Source organism: Strix uralensis, chromosome 17 (assembly GCF_047716275.1).
Source record: "Strix uralensis isolate ZFMK-TIS-50842 chromosome 17, bStrUra1, whole genome shotgun sequence".
Lineage (NCBI taxonomy): Eukaryota > Metazoa > Chordata > Aves > Strigiformes > Strigidae > Strix > Strix uralensis.
Window position 1 is genome coordinate 9,691,268 of NC_133988.1, and position 24,882 is coordinate 9,716,149.

General features: G+C 45.1%; 1 protein-coding gene across 13 annotated transcripts in view; it reads right to left on the minus strand.

The window, feature by feature from the left end:
- Window positions 1–24,882, minus strand: part of FBRSL1 (fibrosin like 1) — a 552,380-nt gene that overhangs the window by 92,650 nt on the left and 434,848 nt on the right. For 11 of the 13 annotated variants that reach the window (XM_074886838.1, XM_074886836.1, XM_074886837.1 and 8 more), the window contains one exon: window positions 8,510–8,563. The exons of the other annotated variants lie outside the window; for them this stretch is intronic. In XM_074886838.1, the coding sequence (XP_074742939.1) occupies window positions 8,510–8,563 (54 nt within the window). The remainder of the gene's footprint in view (window positions 1–8,509; window positions 8,564–24,882) is intronic. 13 annotated transcript variants of the gene reach the window in all.

Here is a 24,882-nt window from a genome sequence, read left to right on the forward strand (position 1 = left end):
GGACTTTGAGAGATCATCTGGCTCAACCTCTTGCTCAAATAGGGCTAATTTTTCTGTGTTCAAGTGGGTTTCAAAGGGCCTTGGTTAGCTGAATCTGCATGCACATTTTGGACTAATTCCCTCACTATTTATTGAAGTACCTTCCTTTCCCAGTGACTTTGACCCTGGATAGACCTGTACTTTTGAAAACACATTATTTTGCAACTAATTGATGAAGAAGTACTCATTGCTTCAATTTACAATACAACCTCTGTACTGATTTGTATTCAAGCTCAGAGAACGAACCTTCATACTTCAAACTAGCTGGGTTCAGACATCTGAATGACAACTAGCAATGAAATTTCCCATCTCTCTGCCCAACTGGTTTCATTTAAGCGGGGTTGAACCTTAGCTTAAAACCACTTTTCCAACCAGTTTAAGTTCTAGAGCGGTAACAAGAGATCTTGAGGAGGCACTCGCTGCTGAAGCTCAAGCAAGTGCATGTTTCCATTCTGCATGTTTGTTTAAGTAAGTGACAACGATGGGGGGACCAAAAGCAATTCCCTTAACCAGAATTCACAAGTGCAACCAACTAGAAAATCTCTCATCTGCTTGTGAGGAGGGAGTCAGACCTTCTCAAAGACTGAAAGGGCTCTGCTCAATGCCCGGCAGTACGTACAAAGCACCAAGTGTGAAATCCCGACCCCACTGCAGTCGGCAGCAAAATTCCCATAGATTTCCTCAGGGCCAGGATGTTCAAACCTGTTCAGACAATTCATAAACCACCATTTCAAGGGCACACCTTTGCATGAGATTCCCAAGGGCCTTTTGAGTTTTGACTTAAATGCCTGGATTATTTTTACAATTCCAGTTATGGGTTCTTTGTTCGCAGGGAGTTAAGCAATACAAAGAACACAGCAAGAGAACAATGGAGGTATTACCATGCATGATTTGTCTTAAAAAAAAATTCTCTTTCTTTTCATGAAGTTATAGATCCAATTTCAGTCTTTATTATCACTTTGCCATGTGAGAAAGTGGTTCTTAATTTTAATAAAGGAAGGGAGCTTCATATTTCAACAAGAGCTAAAATGCTTCCTGCGATATAGGAGGTGGAAAGCTCTTTTGCTAACAGCTACTGCAGGCCAGATTCAGAGAAGGAAAGGGAAATAACCTTATCACCAAACTCAGGGTCCAAGCAAGTATGTACCCTACTGCAGTATATGGTGCATCACTGGACTAATAAAAATCTTTCCACTATGTTAACTGATCTGGACAAACAGTCGTATACACAGCTGCAGAACCTTTTGCTAAGATTTCAACGTAATTTTCTCCCTCAAATCTACTTTGCCCTTAAAAAGAGCAAAGGAGGTTCTCATCTAGAACTTAACTGTCTTCTATTTTACATGAAGAATGACAAGTTTAACCCAATCCACCAAAGTAAATAAGTGCCCCAAATTCACACAGGCTTGTGCAGTTTACCTTTGCAAAAATAATATCAGAGGCCCACCACTCCCATTTCAGGCTACTATATACATTTTAAAATGAAATGCTAGTTGTGTTTGGTCGACTGAAGCTTCAGATCTATTCCAGTTTTATGTGTGTTATGGAAATTCCTTTTCCCCCGAAGATGACCAATAGTGCTATTACTTTACAGCCTTTCCCATTAGGCCCTGTTTACACTAGCGCTGGAGTCATAATAGCAAAATCCATCTTTAAACATGGTCCTCACTGGCAAGAAGTAAACATATTTTTGTAAAATTATTTTTAATATTGTTTCATCTCTCAGTTCTGGCAAAGGAAATTAAGTTAGTTGTAACCTGAGCACCAAGAATCTGGTTTAAACATGGCCCATGTGGCAAGTGAAACAAAGATTTGATACAACATACATGAAGTAGCTGATTTGCTTTTCTCTGGTGCAGCATCTGATGCACCTCTGTATAAGCAGCAGCCCTGCAATGGAGGCAGGGAAGAGCAGTGAAGCCCCTCACCTGCTGTCAGGACTCATTTGTTCAGTATGAACAAAAAGCAAAGAAGAGAAAGAAGTTCACACATTGCAGCTCTCTATTATTTTTACTTTTTTTAAAAAGGCTGAAAAATTTAGAGTTTTATGGAGTGAAGTATCATCTCTTATGGTCCAGATATCAACAGGCTCCTTTCAGCCACGTGCGATCTCTTTCACTCCTCAACCGTGGCAAGTACAACACAACAAAACTGAAGGACATACAGAGCCCTTTGCAAAAGGCCTAACTTGGGCTGCAGCTACATGGTCATCCAAACAAACAGGACTGTGTACAGTGACAATAATCTCATTTTCTACTCAAAAACCTCAGGCACAGGCAGGCAAGGTGTCTTGCACAGCAAGGCTGTGCCAGCGAGGAGCACACAGCACAGGTCTCCCCAGCCGCTGCAGCATGCTACCCGGGCATTTCACAGAGCTGCAGGAGTGTTAAGAGGGACAATATGTTATTCATTGTTATTCATTCTATACTCTGAATCTCAGAACAAGGAAAAAAGTAACCCTAAGAAAATGGAACCAAGTATGGAAGACATTCCTACTGAAATAATAGTAATAAGAAAATCAGCAAAACACCTCCTGACAGGTTTCAAGCCAGGTCCAAAGAGAGAAATGGAGAAACCACAGCAGTAGAAGCAACTAGCATTTATATCTTCCAACTCTTTTGCATACAATTACCAGCAAAGGGCTTTAGCTGTGATGAACAGGGCTGCAAGATACAGAAGCGAGATAGCATGTGTTCTTATGATTCTTTTCAGGTAGCTGAGTATAAAATCCCTGCCCTTCTCTCTCCTCGGACCATTCATCTTTCGCAGGTGATGGAAAGCCACTCTCCCAGCGGGTGGTCCTGCTCTTGCAGACCTTAATGCTTAATTGCCACAAATCAATTCCAACCTCGATGCTCAGGCTGCTGCTACTGGGTCCCCCTTTCCACCCCTTTCTCCTTACACTGATCGCAGCCCAGGATCCTCTCATGTTACTAAATCAATCTTTGGACACACCACCTAGGGAAAAACAAAGAGGCAGCACCAGACACTGCTCGCTGCAGCCAGTGCAATGAGTTGATGTTACGCAAGAAGACCAGCCTAAAAAAAAAAAAGTCAACTCTGTCTCTGTGTGTGTGCACACGTGTGCACACACACATGCCTCCTATTTTATTTTTTTGTTCAACTGGAATTAATCAGAAACGATAAACACTGTTTGTCTCCTGAAAGCAGCAGTGGGGGGATGAAATATGCCTCTTAAGCTTATCAGCTTCAGTGCCACTGAAGAGAAAGCTGGCTTCTAAGCCCAGGGATAATGGGCTGTCCTTTCAGGAAGGTATCAGAGGTCTCAGGAGAGGGAGACAGCACAATGGTGTGACCTTCAGCTAATAAAGCCCACCCTAGAGTCCAAAGAAGCTTGGGGAATATTGACAAAAGTTCATATTTACAACAGCCTGGACTCTTTCCAGATACCATTACGAGTTTAGAGAGCCGCAGCCTCTGTACGTACACTCACAGAGGCTTTTATTCTGCCTTCTCCTTTCTTTCTTTGTTCCCATGCTGGCAAAAAAAAAATTAGTCAGAAAATGGCAATTCTGCTAACAAGGCCCCACCAGCATCTTTTTTAATGAAGAGAGTTATTTAAAATTTCAATTTCAACCTCAGCACTATCCTTTACTTAAAGGAAACTCAAGGCCTCTTGCAAGGATTCTCAGTTCGTCATCATGCTCATCAGGAAGAAAGCATATGTGTTTTTGTGGAAAATCTGCTGATGTATTTTTAATTCTTTAAACAAAAAGGCAGCCAACATATTGTAAAATGAGAAGGTTGGGGTTTTTTGTTTTGGTTTGGGTTTTTGGTTTGTTTTGTTGGCTTTTTTTTTTTTTTTTTAAATAGGCACTGGCAATCACTGCAGCCCCTGTCAGAAATACAAAACCAAAGCTTTTCCAGGCAGAAACTGATCCCCCCCCCCCCCCCCCCAGCCTGCATTGTGGTTAGCAAAATGACATTTAGCCCATAACTAGAGTGCATAGCCATGACAGGAATACAAATAATAAATAATATTTTTCAAACTGTTCATATGGTGAAATAGCCAATTTCAAAACATAAAAACTCTTTGAAGCACAAGTTTCATTTTTCCACCTCCTAAAGTAGTTCCAAAACAAATACATAAAAATAAAGGTTTGGAGGAAATCTGTTTTCAAGGGTAATTTCCCTGAAATCAATATTAAATCTCAAAGCATTTAATGGAAAGAACATCTTCAGTGACAGAACTGTTTTGACCGCACTTTTCAATCCAGCCGTGCCAGTCTGCCATTTTTATTTATCTGCCTCATAATTCATCTTCACCACCCTGAAACTAATCTTGCTGGGAATCAAAAGGGATCCAAAAACTGGAATAGGTTAGAACTTCTCCCAGTAAAATCTAAATGGTACCTCTGGATTTTGGCGGTCTCATTTACCATGCTGGTATTTAACAGGCAGGAAAAAGACTGAAACAGACCTCTACAATGACCACAAATTTCTTGCTTTTGCTTTCCAGTGAAGAACCCATTTCCACCAACAGCTACAGTTACATCAGCTACACAGGGTCACAAGTAGTCTTCCAATTTCCTAGAGTTTTGGCCCAAGCACACATTTTATCTGTTTTCCTTATCCCATCCAGCCATATTCACTGTCAAGAGAGTTCAGGTGATTGATTACAGCCTGTCTGAATTCAAAGTAGTTAAATTAGATATTAATGTTGTGCTTAATGCACTCACACAAACAAGGTCATTGGTTGCATCAAGGCTAATAGGAGATGACACGCACACTGGGACTGCATGGCCCAGGGGACTGGTAACAGGATGAGAAGTCTTCAGTTTATGGCTACTCTTTCAAAAATCAAGCCTGATCCTACAGATATCCAGGAACAACTGCTCAGCAATCCACCTGAGATCCACTCACAGCACAAACCCAGAGTAGGAGCACTTGGTCCTCCATAACCTCAGGGCAGAAGCACTGCTATTGCCTCAAATGCAGCCAAATTTTGATCACTGTCAAAATTAACTACCCTCCATCCTTGCTCCCAAACTTTGTTCCAAATTACATTCATCCTCCCTCTAGAGGTGAGCTAACAAAATCAATAAGCAGTACTGAATTTAGGAAGTGGTATAAAATACCAGAAAAGAAATGTAAAGAGTCCTAGGAAGTCAATAGTGCCATTAGAAAGATGAAACCACATTCATCTTGGAAAAATATCAGCTAATTTATCTGTGGGGAACACAGAACCATGATACCACATAAGAAAGAGAAAGTTGGAAAGTGAAAGGTATGGGGTTCCTCCAGCAGGAGCCTGTAGCTCTGCTTGGAAAGCCAGAGCCCAGCAGGGTGAAATACCAATTACCAGCCTACCTGAGGGCATGGAGATGAAGAGAAGACCGCTGAAGCAAAGTAAAACACAAGTTTCTATGGATAAGAGAAGGCATTACCAATGATAACATGAAATACTCAGAATCAGTTTCCAAGACCATCTCTCTACGCGTTGTTCCAAGGACGTGAGATTGTGTCTCCTGGCTGCCACCAGCGCCCTAGCTAAATGCTTTTCATTGCCTAACCTTTAAACCAGAATTGTTTTATTTATAGTAACATGAGTTCCTACTGAGAAGTTCCAGCAACAACTGTGTCTGGTTGTAATTTTATACCTGTTTTCCATGGCAGAACCCCCTGGCTCTCCAGAAACCATGGGGGATTAACTGTATCCCAGAGAAACAGGCAGATCCAGGACATGTCTTCTGCTGTGGTGGATGGACAACTGCTCGAAACTGCTGCCCTTTTCACTTCCAAACCCCAAACACCCAGAAGGTCTTGCTTTTAGGGTATGATTTTAATAATGAATATTGGAGATAAATGGCTGAAAAAACAAGCTCCGTCCTGCAAAGGTGTGAATAATCCCACCTGTGGCTGTCCCAGGCATGCTCTCCTGCACCCTGCCTTTGAGCACTAAAATGAGAAACCTAAATGACCTGCTCGTGTTGTTGCATGACATGGCACAAGACTTTGTCTTCCTTGAGCCAAGAGGTAAAAAAAAAAAAATCAGGGCTTGAAATTACAAAGAATTAAGACTTAGTATCAGCCAAGACGGCAACTGGATCTCAGAGGCCTGTTTCCCTCTGAATTTCTCCTTGCTGCCATGACGTGCTTACGCTGAAAATTTTCCCTTGAGCAACTGCCTGACTAAAATACAGCACACCCTTACCATAAAGCCCTTTGTTAAAACATCTTTGCCATAAAGCTGCAAAACCTTGGCTCCCAAGTACATTAAATCCTTATAAACCTGCCTTCATTTTAACCGTGCAGTATTTCAAGACACAAAGCGCTTCTTCTGAGAGATAGCACTTTAATGAGGAAAGGGGTAAAATATATAAACCAAACCTCATTATAGCATAATTTCTAGGAGACAAGCATGCTGTTATAAAAAGAAGCCATGGCAATTGCATTTCACATAGCTTGAAGATTTAATACTTTTAAAGAGCCACTGCTACTTCCAGCCATTGGTGTTGTTTTGTTTTGAACATTACAGAAAGCAACCAGAATTATGGGTCCATTGTCAGCTATATATTTTATATTCTGTAAATTGTTGCAAATGGTGGATTCAACTCTACTGCATGCTCACAAAATGTAATGTGGATTGGACAGTAAGGGACTGACTACAAGTTACTGTGTATGCTTTTACCTTTAAACCTCTGCATTCTTAAAGGTTATTGCTTTAAACGTGATTATGCAGCATGGACATGGTAAATTGCCCAAACCAGATCCAATTCATACTGGATTGAAAGTGCTTATAATGATACAGCTTGTTCACATGTTAACAACAAAGTCAAAGAAACCCACCAAAAGCTACACTACAAGAAAAATCTAGGGTACTGACAGACAAATGAAAGTGATGGATATAACAGCATTCAATACCACCTCTCAGATAAACCAGGATAACTGGCACATCAAAGGGACAGCAATTGCTTTCCAAAAATGAGAATACTCAATTTTTTTAAAACCTGAAACTCAGTTGCTTTCTACAAATTGTCAAATGGAACAACCCTCCCCTAGCCAACCAGAAAAACGTTACTGGAAAAAAAAATGTTCTCCCTAAGAACAAACTATCTATCAAAGGAGCATCCTGAATTACACTGGTCTAGAAGACTTTTAAACCTAATCTAATAAAAAAAGCCATTATTGATTACAGTTCTTCCACATTAGTCTTCCAGTTGTAACTTCTGAAATGAAAGCTCAGCAATGATTAGGTATTTACCACAATCAGCAGAGAAGAATAGTGAAGAACGATGAGCATAAAGGTCACCACAGAGATAACGTACTTGTTGGGTTTTTTTTGAGGAGGGAAACAAAACAAACAAAAAGACCCCAACCCCCCCAAACAACCCCACCCCAAACCCAGCAACAGCAGGGGAGATGCACTTCATGGCAGCTTTGAACTGAAGCACATATAACACTGATTGATGGATACTGAAAGCAAAGACACCAGCAGAAAATTAAACCCAACAAGCACCAAAATTGGGGCTTTTTTTGTGTGGTTTTTGGATTTTCTGTAGAAAATTATGCAAGAAGGGTCAGAATTTTAGAAAATTATCATTTGGCTACTGTCACAGATCTGGGTCAACAGCAGGGTAAAAAGCTGACATGTAACTGATACCTATAACCTGGTTAGAATAAGCATTTCCTCTTATCTCTTTGCTGTAGCTTATAATGAATGAAATTCTGGACTGAAGGATGCTTGCTCTCCCTGATTACCAGAAGGTTCAACACTCACTGCATGGCTATGGCAATGGAGTAGCCCTTCTGATTGCAGTTCTCAGAGAAGACATCTGAAGAGAACATAATACACCAACTCTTTTTCTAAATACAAAATCAATAACCTTGCCGTTTCTGAGATACTTTTACAATTTTAATTTCTACTGATGTGATTCTTCTTTCTGTGTTTACAGTAGAAGGATAACAGGTTCCTCCTTCACCATCATCACTCCCTTGAAAGTCAGAAGAGACTTTTCCAGCTCTTATCAACTTTGCCACGGGAGAAGACAGCAGGCTGGACAAGTCTGAGTCAGTGTATCAGCACACAAATTATCACAGGATGTCTGGCATTAAGGTAACCCAGGCTAGCACATGCCTTCCCTTAACTCAACTTTAATATTCTTCTGCTTGACTGTGCAACTAAACCTCAAGGAAGAAGATAGCTGCAAGCAAGTGCACATGCTACTTTTGTTTTACAACCTAGCCACTTCCTCCCTTAATAACAGAGCGTTTGGGGTGCTAGAGACAAGAAGCCTTATTGCAAATGTGTAATGAGACCCTGAGCTAACAGGTTAGCATGGAACTGTTAACAGTGAATTGGCTTGGAGACAGTGGGGGAAAAAAAAAAAAAAAGAAAAAAAAAAAGGGAGACAGAGTGACAGAGACAGAGACAGCAACCAATTCAGCTGCAAGAAATCAAGCTAAAATCAGTCCCAAGTGCCCATGTTGGAGAGACTTGATCTCATACCTTGCTTGTTATCAAGGCACTCCTGATACGAGTCAGCTCCAGTTCCGTTGCGGTCTACAGACAAAACAAAAAGTTTCATTCATATCAAACATAAATATTAGAAACTTCTCAAATGGCAGCCTTGCTGGAGCAACATGTCACGTGCAAATAGCGCTAGTTCTTTAGGAGGCCACACTGGTTCGCTGACATAAACTGTGACTTGTTACGAACAAACTGCAATAAACCAACCCACTATGAGACGGTTTTTTTTGTCCTGGGCAGTAGGTGCAGGGTGCTTTCCTCCCAGCCCTGCCCATCTGTCTCCATGCTGGTGAGGGCACAGGAGAGGGGATTACAGCTGCAGCTGCTCTGAATAAGTTCCTTAAGCACACGGAAGATGGAATAATTGGAGTTACCCACACTATCCACTCTTGGCCCTCTGAAACCACTGGTTTAAACCAGCAGATCCCAAACTACAGTCTGGAATAGACTTCTCTGTGGCTTGCGGTGCCGCACTCCCTTCTGGTTTTTGGCTGCTACATCATATTAAAGACAACTGAAAATACAAGAAGATGCTTTCCAAATATTGCTCTTCCATGGAAGCAATGTTAGTGTAGTTACCACCAGGGTTATTTGATCCAGCACCAGGAGAGGAGCTGGTCTGTGCCATGAAAATGGAGGAGAAGCTGAGACTCTATACTCATGTGTGCTCCACACAAGGAAGAACTCAGACAGCTCCCACACACAGGTGTGGTTACACAAGTGGCATTTCACAGCCTGCGTGGAGATCACCTAACAAAACTCTTCATCTGCATTAGAGGTTCAACTAGATCTCATCAGCTGGGTGTAAAAATGGTTGAAACTGTAGGTTAGCAGGAATCGGGTTACAACCTGGCTTGGACCTCAAAAGCAAACCAAAGAATATTCCAGCATGGCTTCTCCTGATTTACAATTCGGTTCAGCCACAAGAAAAGTCTGGATGGTCCTTGAGAAAAAAAAATTAAATACATCTGTAAACCCTGGATAAACTAATGCTCTTTCAGCAGCTTACATGCACCTTACATACCGTGCTAAGTATCAGGAATAAAGCAGCTGAGCCCATGCGATAGGTGTCCTCAAAAAGTGAATGTTTTGTACATCACACGCATAAGAACACACGTGGTGCTAAAATCAGTCCTGTTGTGTAACTACCAAACCATTCGATCAGGTCACCCATGGCACATACTCCTACTATACCAACTCCAGTTGCACTGGAGACAGGTCCTCTGCTAGAATAGTTTTATCCATGTGGTGATCACAACTAACAAAAAAGCCACCACTGTGGGGCTGGGAGTTAGCAGCCCATTAGGTGAACTGAGCAGACAAGCTGTCCAGTAATAGTATTGCAGTTTCACCATCAAGAGAACCAGCACAACAGCAATGTGTTGATTTCTTTCTAAAGGTGCTCTTTGGGGCCAAAAGATTAGAAACATTGTTCACAACGGAAGAAAGACACTACCGAGAACCGTACCACCCAGGCATCTGCAAACAACTGTATTTCTGCACCTCCATAAAGTGACTGGCCCCTGAATATGATGGCTTTCTGGCAAATGCGTTTCCACACAAACTGCCCTTCCATCTCTGCTCAACCAACAGCTGGTGATGGCTCCTTGAACATACGAAGAGATCCAGATCAGAGTTAAAAGGCTTCACATTCAGCAATAGTATTTAATGAACAAAGAAGCAAAAATTAAAGTTGCCCCACTGTTTGTGTTGTGTAAATCCCAGATAATAGATCTTCTCCCTAATCCTAATGAGGCCTTCCTATTAAAATCTTTATTAGCTTTCAGCTCTGCAGATTGCCCAAAGGCTCATCAGTTTCCCTATCTCTCAGTACCAAGATCTGCTTTAACTTTTACAAATAGCTCTAAGATATTTCTCAGCTTATCAGCATTGCCAAGCAGTCTGTCTTATCATTACTATTGCAGATAAAATAAATGAGCTCAGGATGATATGAATAATGGCATTTTCTGTAGGCTGGTTTCCCATTACATTTTCAACAGATTGTAGATTTAAACTTCAGCACAAAACAAAAAAATAAAAAAGAAGCGGAGGGGGAAGGGTGTGGTTTTTTTTGTCTTCCCATTTACCTTCACTGTCTTAGAGCATAGACTACATTTTTAAGCTCACCTGACGTGAGCTAGTAATTAATTTTGAAAGGGAGCAGAAACACCTCAGCTCTGCTTTCTCTGAAGACCAAAAGCACAGTTACTTCTGGGATGTTTTTTCAGCTGCATTTGTTGGAGAGAAGCAAGGGCTAAATTGTACTCTGCCTAATGAAGCCATCTTCATTAGTTTGCTCCTTTCCCTAGAAGACTAGGAATACCAGTCAGATTGGGAATTGAAATCATGAAAAGCAACAGAACTGCATTTGAATTAAAAGACTAGGCTACAAAGGTCTCAGACGTCTGCTCCGGGCTGATTAGCACGAGGCACGTGTGGCACCGTTGCGGCACAGAGCGAATTTTACAGCACACGTTCGCGGATAAAGGCAAAGCGTTCGCGGGAGACAAGGAAGCTGAAAGACTAACACGTCTCTCCCTTTTCGTGACAGCGAGCAGGGAGGTCATGTTCTGGCAACCATTTTCTGCCCGGTCCCTGCAGCAATCACTACAGGGTTAAACGCTTTTCCGCTCCCCAAATTCCTAGCCCTGTCACTGTATCAAGGTTATCTATTATTGGCAGTGACAGGTGAAAATTAATCTCCTAATTATTTCTTGCTGCGTAATCTGCACTGAAGAAGTAACATAAAAGGATTACAGTACACCCTCTACGGAAGGCTTTGCTAGAGAGCCAATCATCCAGGGAGACAGAAGGTATGTGGTAAAGAGATATTTATGATGGATTTCCAACCATTTTGAAGGCAGACTATACTGTAATTCTATAACCTACAGCTTTGGAGTAAGGATCTGCTTACAGGTGTTTTAATAGCCTAAACACTTTTTATTGTTGATTATTCCATGGAAAATAAACCCAGAATTATTCTATGGAAAATAAACCCAAAATTTATACCCATTATGTCCCCGATTCTCTTTTGGCATAGCAGTTACTGCAGTAACTGCATCCACGTACAGATGTTTTTTACCCCCCACAGAAACATTATGGCAAACAATGTACCGAGTTTGCTTTAACTCAATATTAAAAATCTTGTAGCTACCTTCCACAGCAATTTAACTGTAACCTTTTTCTCCACAAGAACCTAAGTTAGCTGAGTACTTTTAAAATTAAAAATATTTTTTAAAAAATCTTGTTTTGTAAGCAAGCTAGAAATATCTTTGGTAACAACACAAACAGCCACCTTGAAATGCTGTCTTCATGTAAACTCTAGTTCTTCTCCTACCACCCACCATAAAGTAAGGTTTATTTTTATAGCATTAAAGCATGCACATTTTACTTATCTTTAACCCTTTCAATGCAGCCATATAAGGTACAAATGGATGTTTTGGAAAACCTATTTTTTTATATCCATGTCAACAGCATCATCCTAGTTTAAGTTTACAAGAACCAACAATCACAGGTTGCCATTCTTACTGTTTAAAATGACATTAGCTACCTTGAGAGATGCCCTAATGCTAAACTGTGCCTGTGGGATGGTTAATGCAGGGTCACTATCTGTAAAACTGGCAGGGTAATGGGGCAGGGCAGCAAGGAAGATTATCACCCTGGCATCACCATCTGCAGTCAAGTCCTTCCACCAGTATCAGTCACATATTTTCAGCTTCCCTGAGAGCAACCTTTTCTGCAGGGTGCCAAACCATCACTAATTCCTTTACACAAACTCTCAGTGCTTAAATCCAGAACCATTTTCCACCTTTTTGGAAAGCCATGCCCTGTCACAAACTTTGGAAGCAACAAACTAGTCAGGAGTGACTAGTCACCACTCCGGTTTGCATTTCCAATGACCAGGATCTCGCAGCTGAGTCAATGTTAGGTGAATCAGCACAGATAACTGACACTAAACTGAGACACAGAATAAAACCATCAAGAAGACGCTAAAATTGGGACTGTCCTATGAAACCGAGCCACACCTCGACAGCTGCAATGTGTGCCGGCAGCCACAAGGTGGCACACAAAATACTGCTAAATATTATCAATGAACTGCTGAAATAGGGGCCTGGACTTCAAACCAGCCATTGCACCTTTAACTTCCTAAAAATAGTGATAGCTGTGCAAACCTGCCTCCATTACCAGAGCCACCATCAGGGGTCACTGCGCCACCTCGGCTGCTGGAATCCGCGTAAAGGCGATTTTCAGAGAAACCCGCAAAGCTGGAACACATTTGTAACTCAGGGGACAAAAGCTGGACAAGCCATTTGAAAAATTACTAGAATCACCAGCACTCAGATTTTAAAACGAGCGACTCAAATTAGGCAAATTCCCCAGCAGTGAGAGAGGTGTGAAGATTGTTCACCTTTTTCCTCTGTTGGTTTTAACACCTCTGCACCGGTGCGCGGGCAGGCGCTGCTGGCCAGCTCGGCGTTCGGTTCCTGGAGGCTAACCCTCGCTATGGACTCCGAGCATGAAAAATGCTGAAGGGCAGGTGTGTGGAAATGAATTATTTTCCTGTTTAATGCAACTGCAACTAAAAAAGTAAACCTGTATTTAAGTCATTTTTAACAAGCGCTTTCTTCGCCATCTGAAAGTCAGCTCCCAGGCGATCCTGAGGATACTTCGAGGACTCTGAAAACACGTCTCCAGCTGCTACGTTTCACTGAATCCACAACATCACGTATACGCATTTCTATATATTTCATTCTCACCAGCATGAGGATAAGGTCATTCATATTTACACCATTAAGGTTTGAAATTTTCTTTTCCTTAGGAGCTATTTTCAATAGATAAACAGAAATAATTTAATGAAGCCTAGAATAGAACATAAGCCCTTAATGGTTCACCCTTGGTGTTAAATAAGTAAGGGAATTATTCACTAGCATCTCTCATTTTGTGGATGTTTTAATCTTACAGTTACCTAATCTCTTACATAGTAGTTATGAGAACAAAAGAAATGTGTATAGAGGCAAAGCACCCACCTACTAACGTTTCAGTACTACTTTTAACAAGCCTATTTTTCAGTAATATGTTTTGCTTATGGAAATCTGAAGAACAAATTCCTATCCATAGGCATTTTCCCCAAATGCTCCATCACCAACCTCATTATGTGATACAGAAATTCTCTCAAGGGATATTATGTAATGGCAATCCCTCCTTCCTCTCCCTAAGGAGTATATTTCTCATTACATCTCCTAGTAATTGATCAGTCTAGGAAATAATTTCTGGTGAAACCATATGTTTCTATACCTAGTTCAGAATTTCCATCTTTATTCAGAAGGATAAAAGAGTGCAAGAAACCCTAAAATTTCCATTTCTGATGCAGAATGCCAATCTTTGCTCAAACATGCTATTAAGCGAGGAGCAACACATTCTTGTACCTGCCTGACTTCAGATCTTGTAAATTCATAAAGTCATTAAAATTAACCAGCTTACATTTCCTATTCTGATGATACAAATAATTTTACTTGACTGAATCTTCTATAATGGCTTTAAGAAGACTGCTTCATATTCAAATATATCCAGACACCACAATCCCTAGCTATTATGGGTCACTCAACACAAGGATCCTGGGAGTCAAGAAAAAAAGAAAGAAAGAAAGAAAGAAAGAAAAGATTTAAGGCAGAAAATGACATACACATCTGTGCTTTCCAAAAGTACGGTACAGCACAGACTGGCTCACTGAAGAATGCAGCCCTTTTCATTGCCACTTTTGTAACATATGACCATTAAACATTGTAACAGTTTTTAGTTTAAAAAGCAACAACAGCAAACACTAATATTTGCACCTCTTACCAAAAGTTAACACTTCAAATCGGAACATTTTTGCAAAATCAGAGCAAAATCAGTATCAACTACTGCTAAATATCCCTAGTTTATCACTGGAATTCGAAGCGTACTCCAATCCCTTTTTTAACTTAAAAATACCAGAGCTATTCGTGACACTGCTATTCGATTTAGCCAGCACAGGCCACAAGGTCCAACAGATGACTGACTGCATGTCCCGATAGAATAACACTGTGATATATTTTGCCCCTCTGTTTGTTTATGAGGACAGACTGCCCCTCTCTGATAAACAAGGCTTAAGGTTTCACTCAGAATAACCCACCTTCCAAATAAAATAAGAAAAAAAATCACTCTGTACTAGCGAAAACTCAGTATCCAACTAAATAAAATAGTGCCTTCCTTGTTTTACAGCATTAATCTCCTCCGGAAAAGAAAATCAGGCAGCCCAAGCTAGTGCCTTCTGGCTTTAGCACAGGGCAGTTTTAGGGAACTGTTGTCAGCAAAGAAGAAAATTCTTGAAGAGAGCATTAGAAGTCTGCCACTTGTAGGAAGTTAATGCTGTGTGTATAAATCAAGCAGCTCGCCCTTGTAAGTCTGTATGTGGGGAAAATCGGATTTATACATAAACATAAACCTCTGAAGTAAATTCTGATCAGGGATGACCAGAGATTTAACTCTCTAGAAAGAATGGAAAGATTCTATTTTCCTGTAATACCTTAGCAGCCTTTTCCAGTCGAGAGAGGCTTTCTTTCAAGAATTGATAACGAAGTAAATAATTCCAGTTTCTGCGGCACAGGGGAGACCGGTTAAGGACGATCTCCAAGACCCAAAGCAATCACTCAGAACAGTAACTTACATAACAAGAAATTATCTTTGTTACAAAATTAGGTTAAAAGGACCTCAGATACTGTAATGTTACAAAAAATCAGGACATGCCTTGAGAAGATTAGCTAGCAAGCAGCCTCCTGAGATAAATGCGCAACTTCAAGAAGATTTTTACAAGCCTAAAAAACTGTTTAAATTCCGGAGAGACGTACAAGCCTTTGCCATTTCAAAAGGTCCCTCTTTCCCTCCCTCTGCCCTCGCCTTATTCCTGAGCTCTTTCTCCAAACCATCTTTAGTTAACCAGTGACCTGGAAATCTTACTTCGTGCCCACCTCCCCCCCTTTCAAATTTGTCACTTTTAAACACACAAGGTTTAATTTCTTAATTGGATTAAATTTTTCATTCCAGCTAAGCAGAGGGGCACGGCAGCAGACGCGGGGACAAGAACAACGCCCGGGCGGCCAGCCCGCGCCCCGTGTTCAGCGTGGCCACCACAACCTGCCAGGCTCGGGCAGGCGGTCGGGTTCTTTCTCAGGCCAAAAGGCACACGGAAAAAAAAAATAAAAATCCACGAAGACCATTCAAAAACTTGTTATTCTTTGTGAATAGAGGGGCTCTGGCCTGCACCGAAGGGGTTAACCGCCAGCTACAGATTTTTAAGTTTGTTACCGTTTCTAATAGCCAGCAATCCCAGACAAATACCGTCCTCATCCGGCAGCCTGCTACAACACCCAGCCTGCTCAGAAAACACCCCGAAAGGGCCAATTCCCCATATTCTCCTGAAAGGAACCACTGACGCGCCTACAAAGCCGGTCGGCGGACGGCTGCCACGGTCACCCGTGGGTGGGAGCAGCCCGGGTCCGCCCGGGCTCATCAGCGCAGCCCCCCCGTCCCCGCTCTCTGCGGCCCGATGAAAGCAGCGATTCAATATTATTTATTCCCCTCCCCCCCCCCCCCCCCCAACCTCCTAGAAGTGGGGGCGGGGGGGGGGTGGGAAGAGGGATGCGGTCGCACTAGAGGAATGTGCGAAATGGGGTGAAAAAAAAGCAGCTTGGGAGCGCATCGCAGCCCGGCAGCTCCTCGCTGCTACGTCTCTTTTTTTAAAAAAAATTTCATTTTATTTAAACACACCCAGACTCCCCCCCCCAAAATCCCTTCTCCATAATTCTCTACGGAGAGCTTCTCGGTTCGCCTCCGGGAACGGGTAACGACCGGTTTCTGCTTCGCCAAGACCTGCACCCCAAGACCCGCTGGGTAGGAAGGGGCGAGAACCGCCCCCCGAGAGCAAACGGGGCTGGGGAGGGGGGACCGGCAGCGAGCAAACGGCGCGGCCGGAAAAATCAAACCACCTCGCCGCCTGCACCGAAAAAGACACACACAAAAAAAAAAAAAAAGAAGAAGAAAAAGAAACACACGAAAAAACCGCACGCACACAACCATCGCACCGGGCGGAAAACACGGCGATTTCCTTCTCCCGTCTGACCGCAAAGCCGCTGAACTCCCCGGCTCCCGAAAAACACTGCCCTCGCCGAGACAGGGGGGGTCGCGGAGGGGAGGGGAAGCCCCCGTGGGGGGCGTGGGGGGGTGTCCCTGGCCCGGAGGGCGCCCACCCGCCCCGCCGCTACTTACCCCGCGGCGCGCAGACCATGGCGAGCCCCGCCGGCGAGCCGGGCCCCCGCGGGATAATCCACAAGGCGAGGCCGGGCGGCCCCCGCGGGCGCGGCGCGGTGCGGAGCCGCTCGGGGCCCCCCCGCAGCGGCACAACGCGGCGCCCGGCCCGGAGGTGCCCCGGGGGTCCCGCCGGCCCCCGCCGCGGCGCCTCCGCCTCCTCCCGCCGCAGTCCTCCGCCGCTGGCTCCTCTTCCTTTGCTCTTTCGGGGGGTGCAGGCAGCGCGTCTCTCCTCCTTGCCTTTTTTTCCTCCCCCCTCTTTTTTTCGCCCCCTTGGGGTTTGGTGTTTTTGGGGTTTTTTTTGCCTTTTTCCTCCCCCCTGGCCGAACCCGGGGCTCAAAGTTTGCGCCCCCCCCCCCCCCGCCTCGCCCCGGCGGGCTGCGTCCCCGCCGCCCGGTCAGCCCCGGAGCCGCCGCGCAGACGGCGCTACGGGTCCATCACCCGCGGGGCCGCGGCGGGGCGAAAAACGCGCGAGGGGGCGAAAAAGCCCACAGACACACCAAAAAAAGGCCAAAAACCAGCAAAAAAAAAAACCCCAACAAGCGACCCAGGCGGCTCCGGCCGGCATCCGACGAGGGAGAGAAGGGGGGAAAGATCAGCCCCGCAGGCAGCGCCAGCCCGGCCCCATCTAGGGGCTTCCCCCGGCGGCGGATTTCTTTCTTTCTTTCTTTTTGTGGTTCACGCCTCGGTAGCCATTATTCCCAAACATGGACGAGGAGGAACCGCGCCGAAGCCCGCTCCGCTCCGCGGCGGCGGTGCCGCTCCTCGGGCGCTCCGCGGCGCGACTGCTCCGCGCGGCCGCGGCCAGCGCCTCCCGCCCCGCGCCCGCCCGCCCGCCGCCAGGCGAGACCAATCCAGCCACGAGACGCGGATCACCCGCCGCCCCGCGCGGCTCGCGCGCGCCCGCCCCGCCCCGCCCCGCCCCGCCCCGGGGCACGCGCGGGACCCGCCGTCGGGGCAGCGGGCGCGGGGCGCGCGCCACGGGTGCGCGCGGGCAGGCGGGCCCGGATCGGCGGCGGCGGCGGGGGGGTGTGGGGGTGTGAGGGGGGTGGGTGTGAGGGGGGGGGGGGGTCTAAGGGGGTGTGTGTGGGGGGTGTGTGCAGTCCGTGTCCCCGTGTCTGGGTGTGCACAGTGCGCGCAGTTGTGCATGAGCTGTGCGAACAGGGGCCACATGCATGGGGCATGCTTGTGTGTGTGTCCGCGGTGGGCACGAGCCGCATGTGCGCGTGACCTGTGTGTGCACGGTGCGCGTGTGCAGCCTGTGTGCCGGGGTGTGTGCACAGTCTGGGGGGTGTGTGTGTGTGTGTGTGTATGCGTGTGTGCACAGACTACACCTTCGTGCGGTCTGGGCTGGAGCTGTGTCTGTGAAGGGTCAGCGTGAAGCGCACGTGGTCCGCGTGTGCACGGTGTCTATGTGTGTGCGCTGTATCGATGTGTGTGGCCTGGGTGTACACACAGTGCGCGTACACCGTGCGTGCAGCTCGTGCGTGTGTGTGTGTACGTGGTCGGTGTGTGTGCACGCACGCCGCCGGTGACTGGGTGTTCACAGTGGCGGTGTGCGCACGGTGCGTGTGTGGTCCGTGCGTGCGCGGTCTGTGTGCAGCGTGTGTTGATGCTCTGAACGCCCGGGCATGTCTGTGTGTGCGCATGGTGGGCACGTGTGCGTGTGACTCCTTTCCCTTGATTCTCCACGTTAGTTGCAGCCTCCCGTGTTCCTGAGGTGTGTTCAGACCCCTGGGAGATTTGGGCCCGGAGGAGGGAGAGGAGAGAAGCAAAGGAAATGTTTAATGGTGATTAACCTTCACATTGCAAAACAGTTGTTAGTAGGTACATTTAGAATATAATTACTATTGCAGTGATTCATAGGTGCTTTAATAAACGGTTAATCAATGGCCACTGGGGCCGACGGTCCAGCTGCCTGACACGCCTGGTTAGTGCCTGCCGCCGTAAACATGATTCACGGGGATGGGGAGCCCCTGCCCGCCCTCTCCCCTGGCTGGAGCGGGGCCAGCGCGCCCCTGCAGCCCCCCCCCGTGCTCACCATGCACCCGAAACACCCCGTTCTGCACCGCCGGCCCTCGCACGGCTGCTCCGCAGCGTTCGGGGTGTCCGCACGGGGCCCCAGCGCTGCGGCTGCCTCACGGGCAGGGGAACGGAACTGCCTGGGCACGGTTTTCAGCTGGCCTTGAGAAATTATCTGAAAATCTTCAGGGAGAAAGGCAGTAAACATCTGTATACTATTAAATCCATTAGATGTGTTCATTATTTTATATTGATTGGTATATCACTACACAAAGTTAATATATTATGATTATTAGTATATTGTTAAATCATTAAATACGACAGCAGACGCAATAAATAATTTCCAGGGGATCTCTGCTGACATTTAGAAATTGATGGGTATGTTTTTCCTTTTGCATCCTGGCTGACTGCAGGACTGCAGCGACGCTCTGGCTGCTCTGACTGATCTTTCCCTGCTTTCCTCTGCAAGTAAAGGCAGCTGAAAGAGCCTGCTCTGCCATGCCCAAGTTTGCATTTTAAAAGATGAAGCTGAATTAATACGAGCCCCAAAGAAACCTGTTGGACAAGGATATTCAAACCACTTGCATGAAAGCCACAAGCAGGATTTACACCAGAGGCCGTATCTTGGTGTTGCTCAGGGAGAAGAACACCCTCTTGCAACACCAACAGGATTTTCGTGTGAAAATGCAAGGCTGGAGCTGCCCTTCCGCCAGCAGCACTGCCACCTGTGTCCTGCAGGTACCCATCCCGGCGAGCTCTCCTGGCTGTGGAGCACAGGAGCAAAAGCATCCCCAAGCCCTCAGCCCAGACTCCAGGTCACCGGGGTTCGTGGATTTATGGCACAGCTCCTCATGAAACAGCAGATGTTGGAGAGCACGCACATCTGTATCTTTACAGCAGGGGAGCTGGATGCCAATCAGGGTTAATTCGGGATAAATTTACAAGAGCGCACAGCATGACCCAAGGTACCTCTTTATTGGCCTACTACAGGCCTGCTAAATACATTGGCCGACTACTACACATTAAAGCCACATGAGCTTATATGTTCAAAATGAATTTTACAGGAAGACACAGGGATAGAAAAAGGAGGAGAGCCTGTGTCACAAATGACATCCAGATGTGAAAACACTGTAAATACAAACATCAAAAGGCTCACCCCTCCACATTTTGCAAAGACAACACTGGAGAAAGGACTTGCTGCATTTAAACAAATATTCTCGGCGAGGAAGCCAAGGAGCCTGCTGTCCCCAGTGCACAGCAAACCCCCACGGATCCAAGTGGGAATTAGCCATTCATCAAGGCAAATACACAGCAAATATTATGCCATCCTCTAGACAGTTCAACCTTGGATCAGGGGCAATGAAACGGGATGGAAGGGGAGGTGTTTTCCTAAGACCAGAAGTTTATATCTAAGAACTCAGATTCTGAAAACCGCACTCCAGAAAGCATCTGATTATTTAGATAAAGTCTCTAGAGCTACGACACACTTCTCACTAGAATCGGTATCATTCAGGGATGACTCTTAAGCTGTGCCAGTTGCATGAAATAACTAAATAAATAGGTGCCTTTTAAAGCCTTGGTATTTGCCGTAGTGAAGATACGACTGGAGTGATATTCTAGAAAATCTGGGATATCTGGTAAACCAGACGGTAACTTTGTTTAAAGAAGTTGTGGCAAATGAAAGGCCGTTCCCCTGAAGGGCTCTGAAGAGCTCGAAATCTCCACTCGCGTGGCCCTACAGGGGAGGATGAACGAGCAGCGAGTCACTGTGAGTGAAGGACGAGTGTTCCTGAAGCCAAGGGCTCATCCCATCTATCACCTGTCACACTGTCCCTTGACCTTCTTGCCTACCTCCGACTGCAGCCAGACACAATGGGGGACAGAGCTGGCTTGAAGCAAGACAGAAGAAACCTAAAGTAGTATCAACGGCAGCAGAAACCACTTAACACCCTTCCAGAAAGGTGGGGGATTGATGGGTAAGCGGTGCACGCAGGGTGCAATCTCAGATGTTTATTTAGTGTTCTCGGTTCAGCCCCCGAATGTGCAAAGGAAGGTGACAACACTGGGCATTACTTGCCTGAACTCTCCTTTCAGAGCAGCGTGGCCAGGCACTGGGCTGGTGCAATGTGAAAGCAAGGCTTAGATGGAGTGTATTTTTGTTTTCTTGGCTTTTCAAGATGTTATCTGACCACTAACACCTTACACGCAGCATGAGCTGACCACATGAGGGACTCCATACCGAGCTTGTGCTTATCTCTTGAAGGTGCTGGGATGTCAGGGTGTGGGGGCAGCGTGTGTGCTCGCAGAGATGAGATGAGACAGGCTGTGGCTATCGTTTTTACTCAGGTCTGACTCAAGGCTGCAGGACCATGGCCATCCGCTCTACCTGTGATATCTGTCCGAAGTGGAGAGCCCTCCCTCGAGACAGGACTCCATCAGACTAGACTGGTGCTTGAAGGGAGTGCGGAGGAGCCTCCTCACACCCCGAGCCAGACCACGCTTCTTATTTTGGAGCTAAAAGCTTCAAGCAGTTTGAGACTAGCAGTGCTGACAATAGAAGGAGGAAGCACTTAACCATAGCATTGCATAAAGATGTCATGAGGAAATCAGGATTTTACAGTAGAGAGAGTAGAAAAACACTCAGGAAGAGCTTGGATAAACTCAGGGCTAGATTCAATAAGAGACGCCAGCTGCCTCCTGCACTGCGTGCCCCCACCTGGGCTTCTGCTGGGAGGCAGCCGGAGAGAAGTTTTATTGAATCTTTTATTGAATCTGTCTCTAGGCTGGTAGCTGCGCTAGGTACCCTCACCAGGGCCTAAAAATAGAAATGAAGTGACACAGGAATTTGCAGTGAAACTGTTAAAATATGCTCTGATTTGCTTCAAAAGCAGCGTGCGCTGGGAGAGGCAGCGCGGCGGGGGACCGCGGCGTGCCAGGCTGCCTGCCGGGCACCTGGAGCTGCCGGTGCCGCTGCCGAGAGCCCCGGCGGGCCCCGGCTGCAGACAGCGCGGGAGCTTGACTGCAGCTCTCCATCCCTGTGCTGGTGACGCACAGCTCCGCTCCTAGGCCTAACAACACTGCAAAACTATTTAGCCATTGCAGTATCACATTACATGCAAAATCTATAGCCGCTCAAGAGCTTAATTTTGACATACAATTTCACTTGCTGAACAGAAAAGGGAGGGGAAGCCTGAAACTGTCTAAACAAAAGAATGTTTTTTTCCACTGCACTTTCAAATGTTCATAAACTGAACAGAATACAGTTAGAGACGGCCCTTCGCCTCGGGGCATCCAAGGCTATGGCTCCAATTAAAGAGAACAAGGATACAGGAGGTGGTACCTCCAGTCTGATTGCTCTCGCCTGGGGCAGCTAAGCCTCATGAATAAACACTGTTGACTCTAACTCTCAACAAAACAATTACACATTTGTTTTTAGAATACATTTTCTTAGCCTTTCCACTTGCGATTTTTGCTACTATAAACTAGCCAGGACAAGAATAAATACCTTTGTGATTCTCTAAACATCCTTGTAATTGCAGTACTTCACTCATGAATGTGTATTTCAGCAGAAGAAAAGATCCCAAGTGATATGAAGAAATGTTTCTTTGAAGTAACCTTTCAGAATTAGATGCAAAATATTTACAGCTAATTATTATTACAAGAACTCCTGTACACACTGCCAGCTACAGGAGTGAAAACCTTACGCATAAATCCAGTTATCTTTGAAGAATGCAGACACAAGGAGACAGGCGAGAGTTATATTTAGGACTCCTGCCAAGTCTGGTGCAGCCCCCCGGGCCCCCCATCTCCCCATGGGCCTGTCAGCCCTCCCAGACCTCCCTCCAGGCAAACCCCGCTGCAATCAGCCTGCAAACCAGGCCCCAAAGGGATGCTGCTGAGAGATGAGGGGGTGCTTCTACATGTCAGAAGTGCCTGCTGAACTATCTCCTGGATGCAAATGTAAGGAGTGGCAGGATTTCTATTACAGAACAGGCAGTGGATGATTCCAAGCTCAAGTGGGTGTGCAACTTCCTCCCACCCCAAGCACGCAGCTGTTAGAGCAGTCAGGACAAAACCTGGAGCTTTTGTGAAGACAGAAGAAGATAGCCCCAGCTGGACCTTACAGGCTCAGTTTCTTGTAAGGATGGGTGCAGAAGTAAAGCAGAACTCTGGTTTCCTTCTGAGGACAGTGGTGGAAGGAGAAGACTGATTTACTGAGCTTTCTAAGGATTTTTCCCAGAAAACCAACCTATTGCTGCAAAGCTGAACAGCCAAACACCAACCACCATTTCAAAATACCAAGTCTTAAACTGCAGTTTCTCTGCTTAGCACAAAAGATTTTGTCCAATAAACACACTTTTTTTTTTTTTCCTCCTCCTTAGAAATGCTTCCTAACCGGCTTATTACCCTACTTCTCACTGTTAGTGTAAGGCTGAGAAAATACGGAATGGGAATGTAACAGAGAGCCTGCTACCCCGGACAGGCGACGCTCAGGCTGTGGATTTGGGAGCGACTAAGCAGTACGTTTAACGATACTTGTTCCACATTCAAAGTCAGAAGACAAGCGATGTTGCCTGCTCCTATATGTTATTTATATATTGTGTTAAGCAACAATGTGCAAATGAGCTGGAGTACAAAATATCAGACACGGCAAGATGTTACAGTGCAGTACTACACAGCAGAACAAAGATAAGTGACTCTCCGTATGGGGCCCTGTATCCTAGGAGTGTTTATACTTGATTGTATAATTGGGACCACAGCCAGCTCATCCTAAAATATACAGCATGAGTATGGTTAGGCATTGCATCTGTAACATATACAACTTTAGATGTCAAAGCATCTTTGTTTGAAGTCAACAGCAATAAAAACTGCATTTGTACGAGAGCTTAGCATGTGGGAATACATATTGCTAAACCAGGATGTTAACACATGGCCCTCCTCGGTTTGCTGGTGCCAAAAGTATGCCTTTCAAAATTGGGATGAGCATGCCAATAATCTGTAGGATATTTTAAAACCTGGAGAAATCTACAGCAACCATCCAGTACTGGAGAAAACTCTTTGCGGGCAAATTTACCTTTGGTAGAAACTGGCATAACTCCTTCTACTTTGAAAGATTTGGGTCCTTTGCATATATGGACATGTTAGGTGTAAAAAAAAAATCTACATAAGGATTTTTCTGTCATGTTTCATTTTGCAGAACCTTTGCTTAGTCACTTAGTGACCAATTATTCACTTATATAAGTGAAACTCGCAAATGTACACAAACCTACCTTTTTAAGGTTGCTATCTTGGTATTATTTCATTAAAGCACACAGAAATTATATCAGAACTGTGTTAAGCTTATGGGATTTCTGTGAATTCCCTTTCTGGATATTAAACTTTAAACAAATATTATGATTGTATTCCAAAGGCTTGAATGGGCTGATGATTTTGAAAGTGCTACTTTGGCATCATTGTACAGCTCCATTCTTTTATGTATGTTTTGTTAAAACACAAAGAAGCTCTATTTATGAAAAGCCAGTCTTAAATCTATAGTTTGTGAAGCCATAATTTGTGGTTGCAATTGTGGTTAATTTAACAAAGAAAGCCTTTTGGTTCACAGTGCACCATACTTACTATTTTTCATAAACTATCAGAGCAAAAAAACCCCTTCAACATGTCAGATATATGATGATCCAGCAATGTTGCAATTTTCCAACTCCTATTTTGTGGTATACCGTATTATATGCACAGGAATGCTACATCATTTATTCTGGAGCACAGCCCTGTAATTATTGCTGGCAAACTACTAATTACATACCGCCATCAAATCTAACAATTTTCCCAATAAAAAAAAAATAACTACTTTCGTGTGGAATATAGCAAATACAGCCATGAGTGCACGCATGTTTTTATTTTAACACGCATGCCATACGGTATTGATCCTCCACTCATATATACTTATATACTCACATATATACCGACAACAGGATTCTGCAAGCTTTGCGTTACGGTACAATGCCATG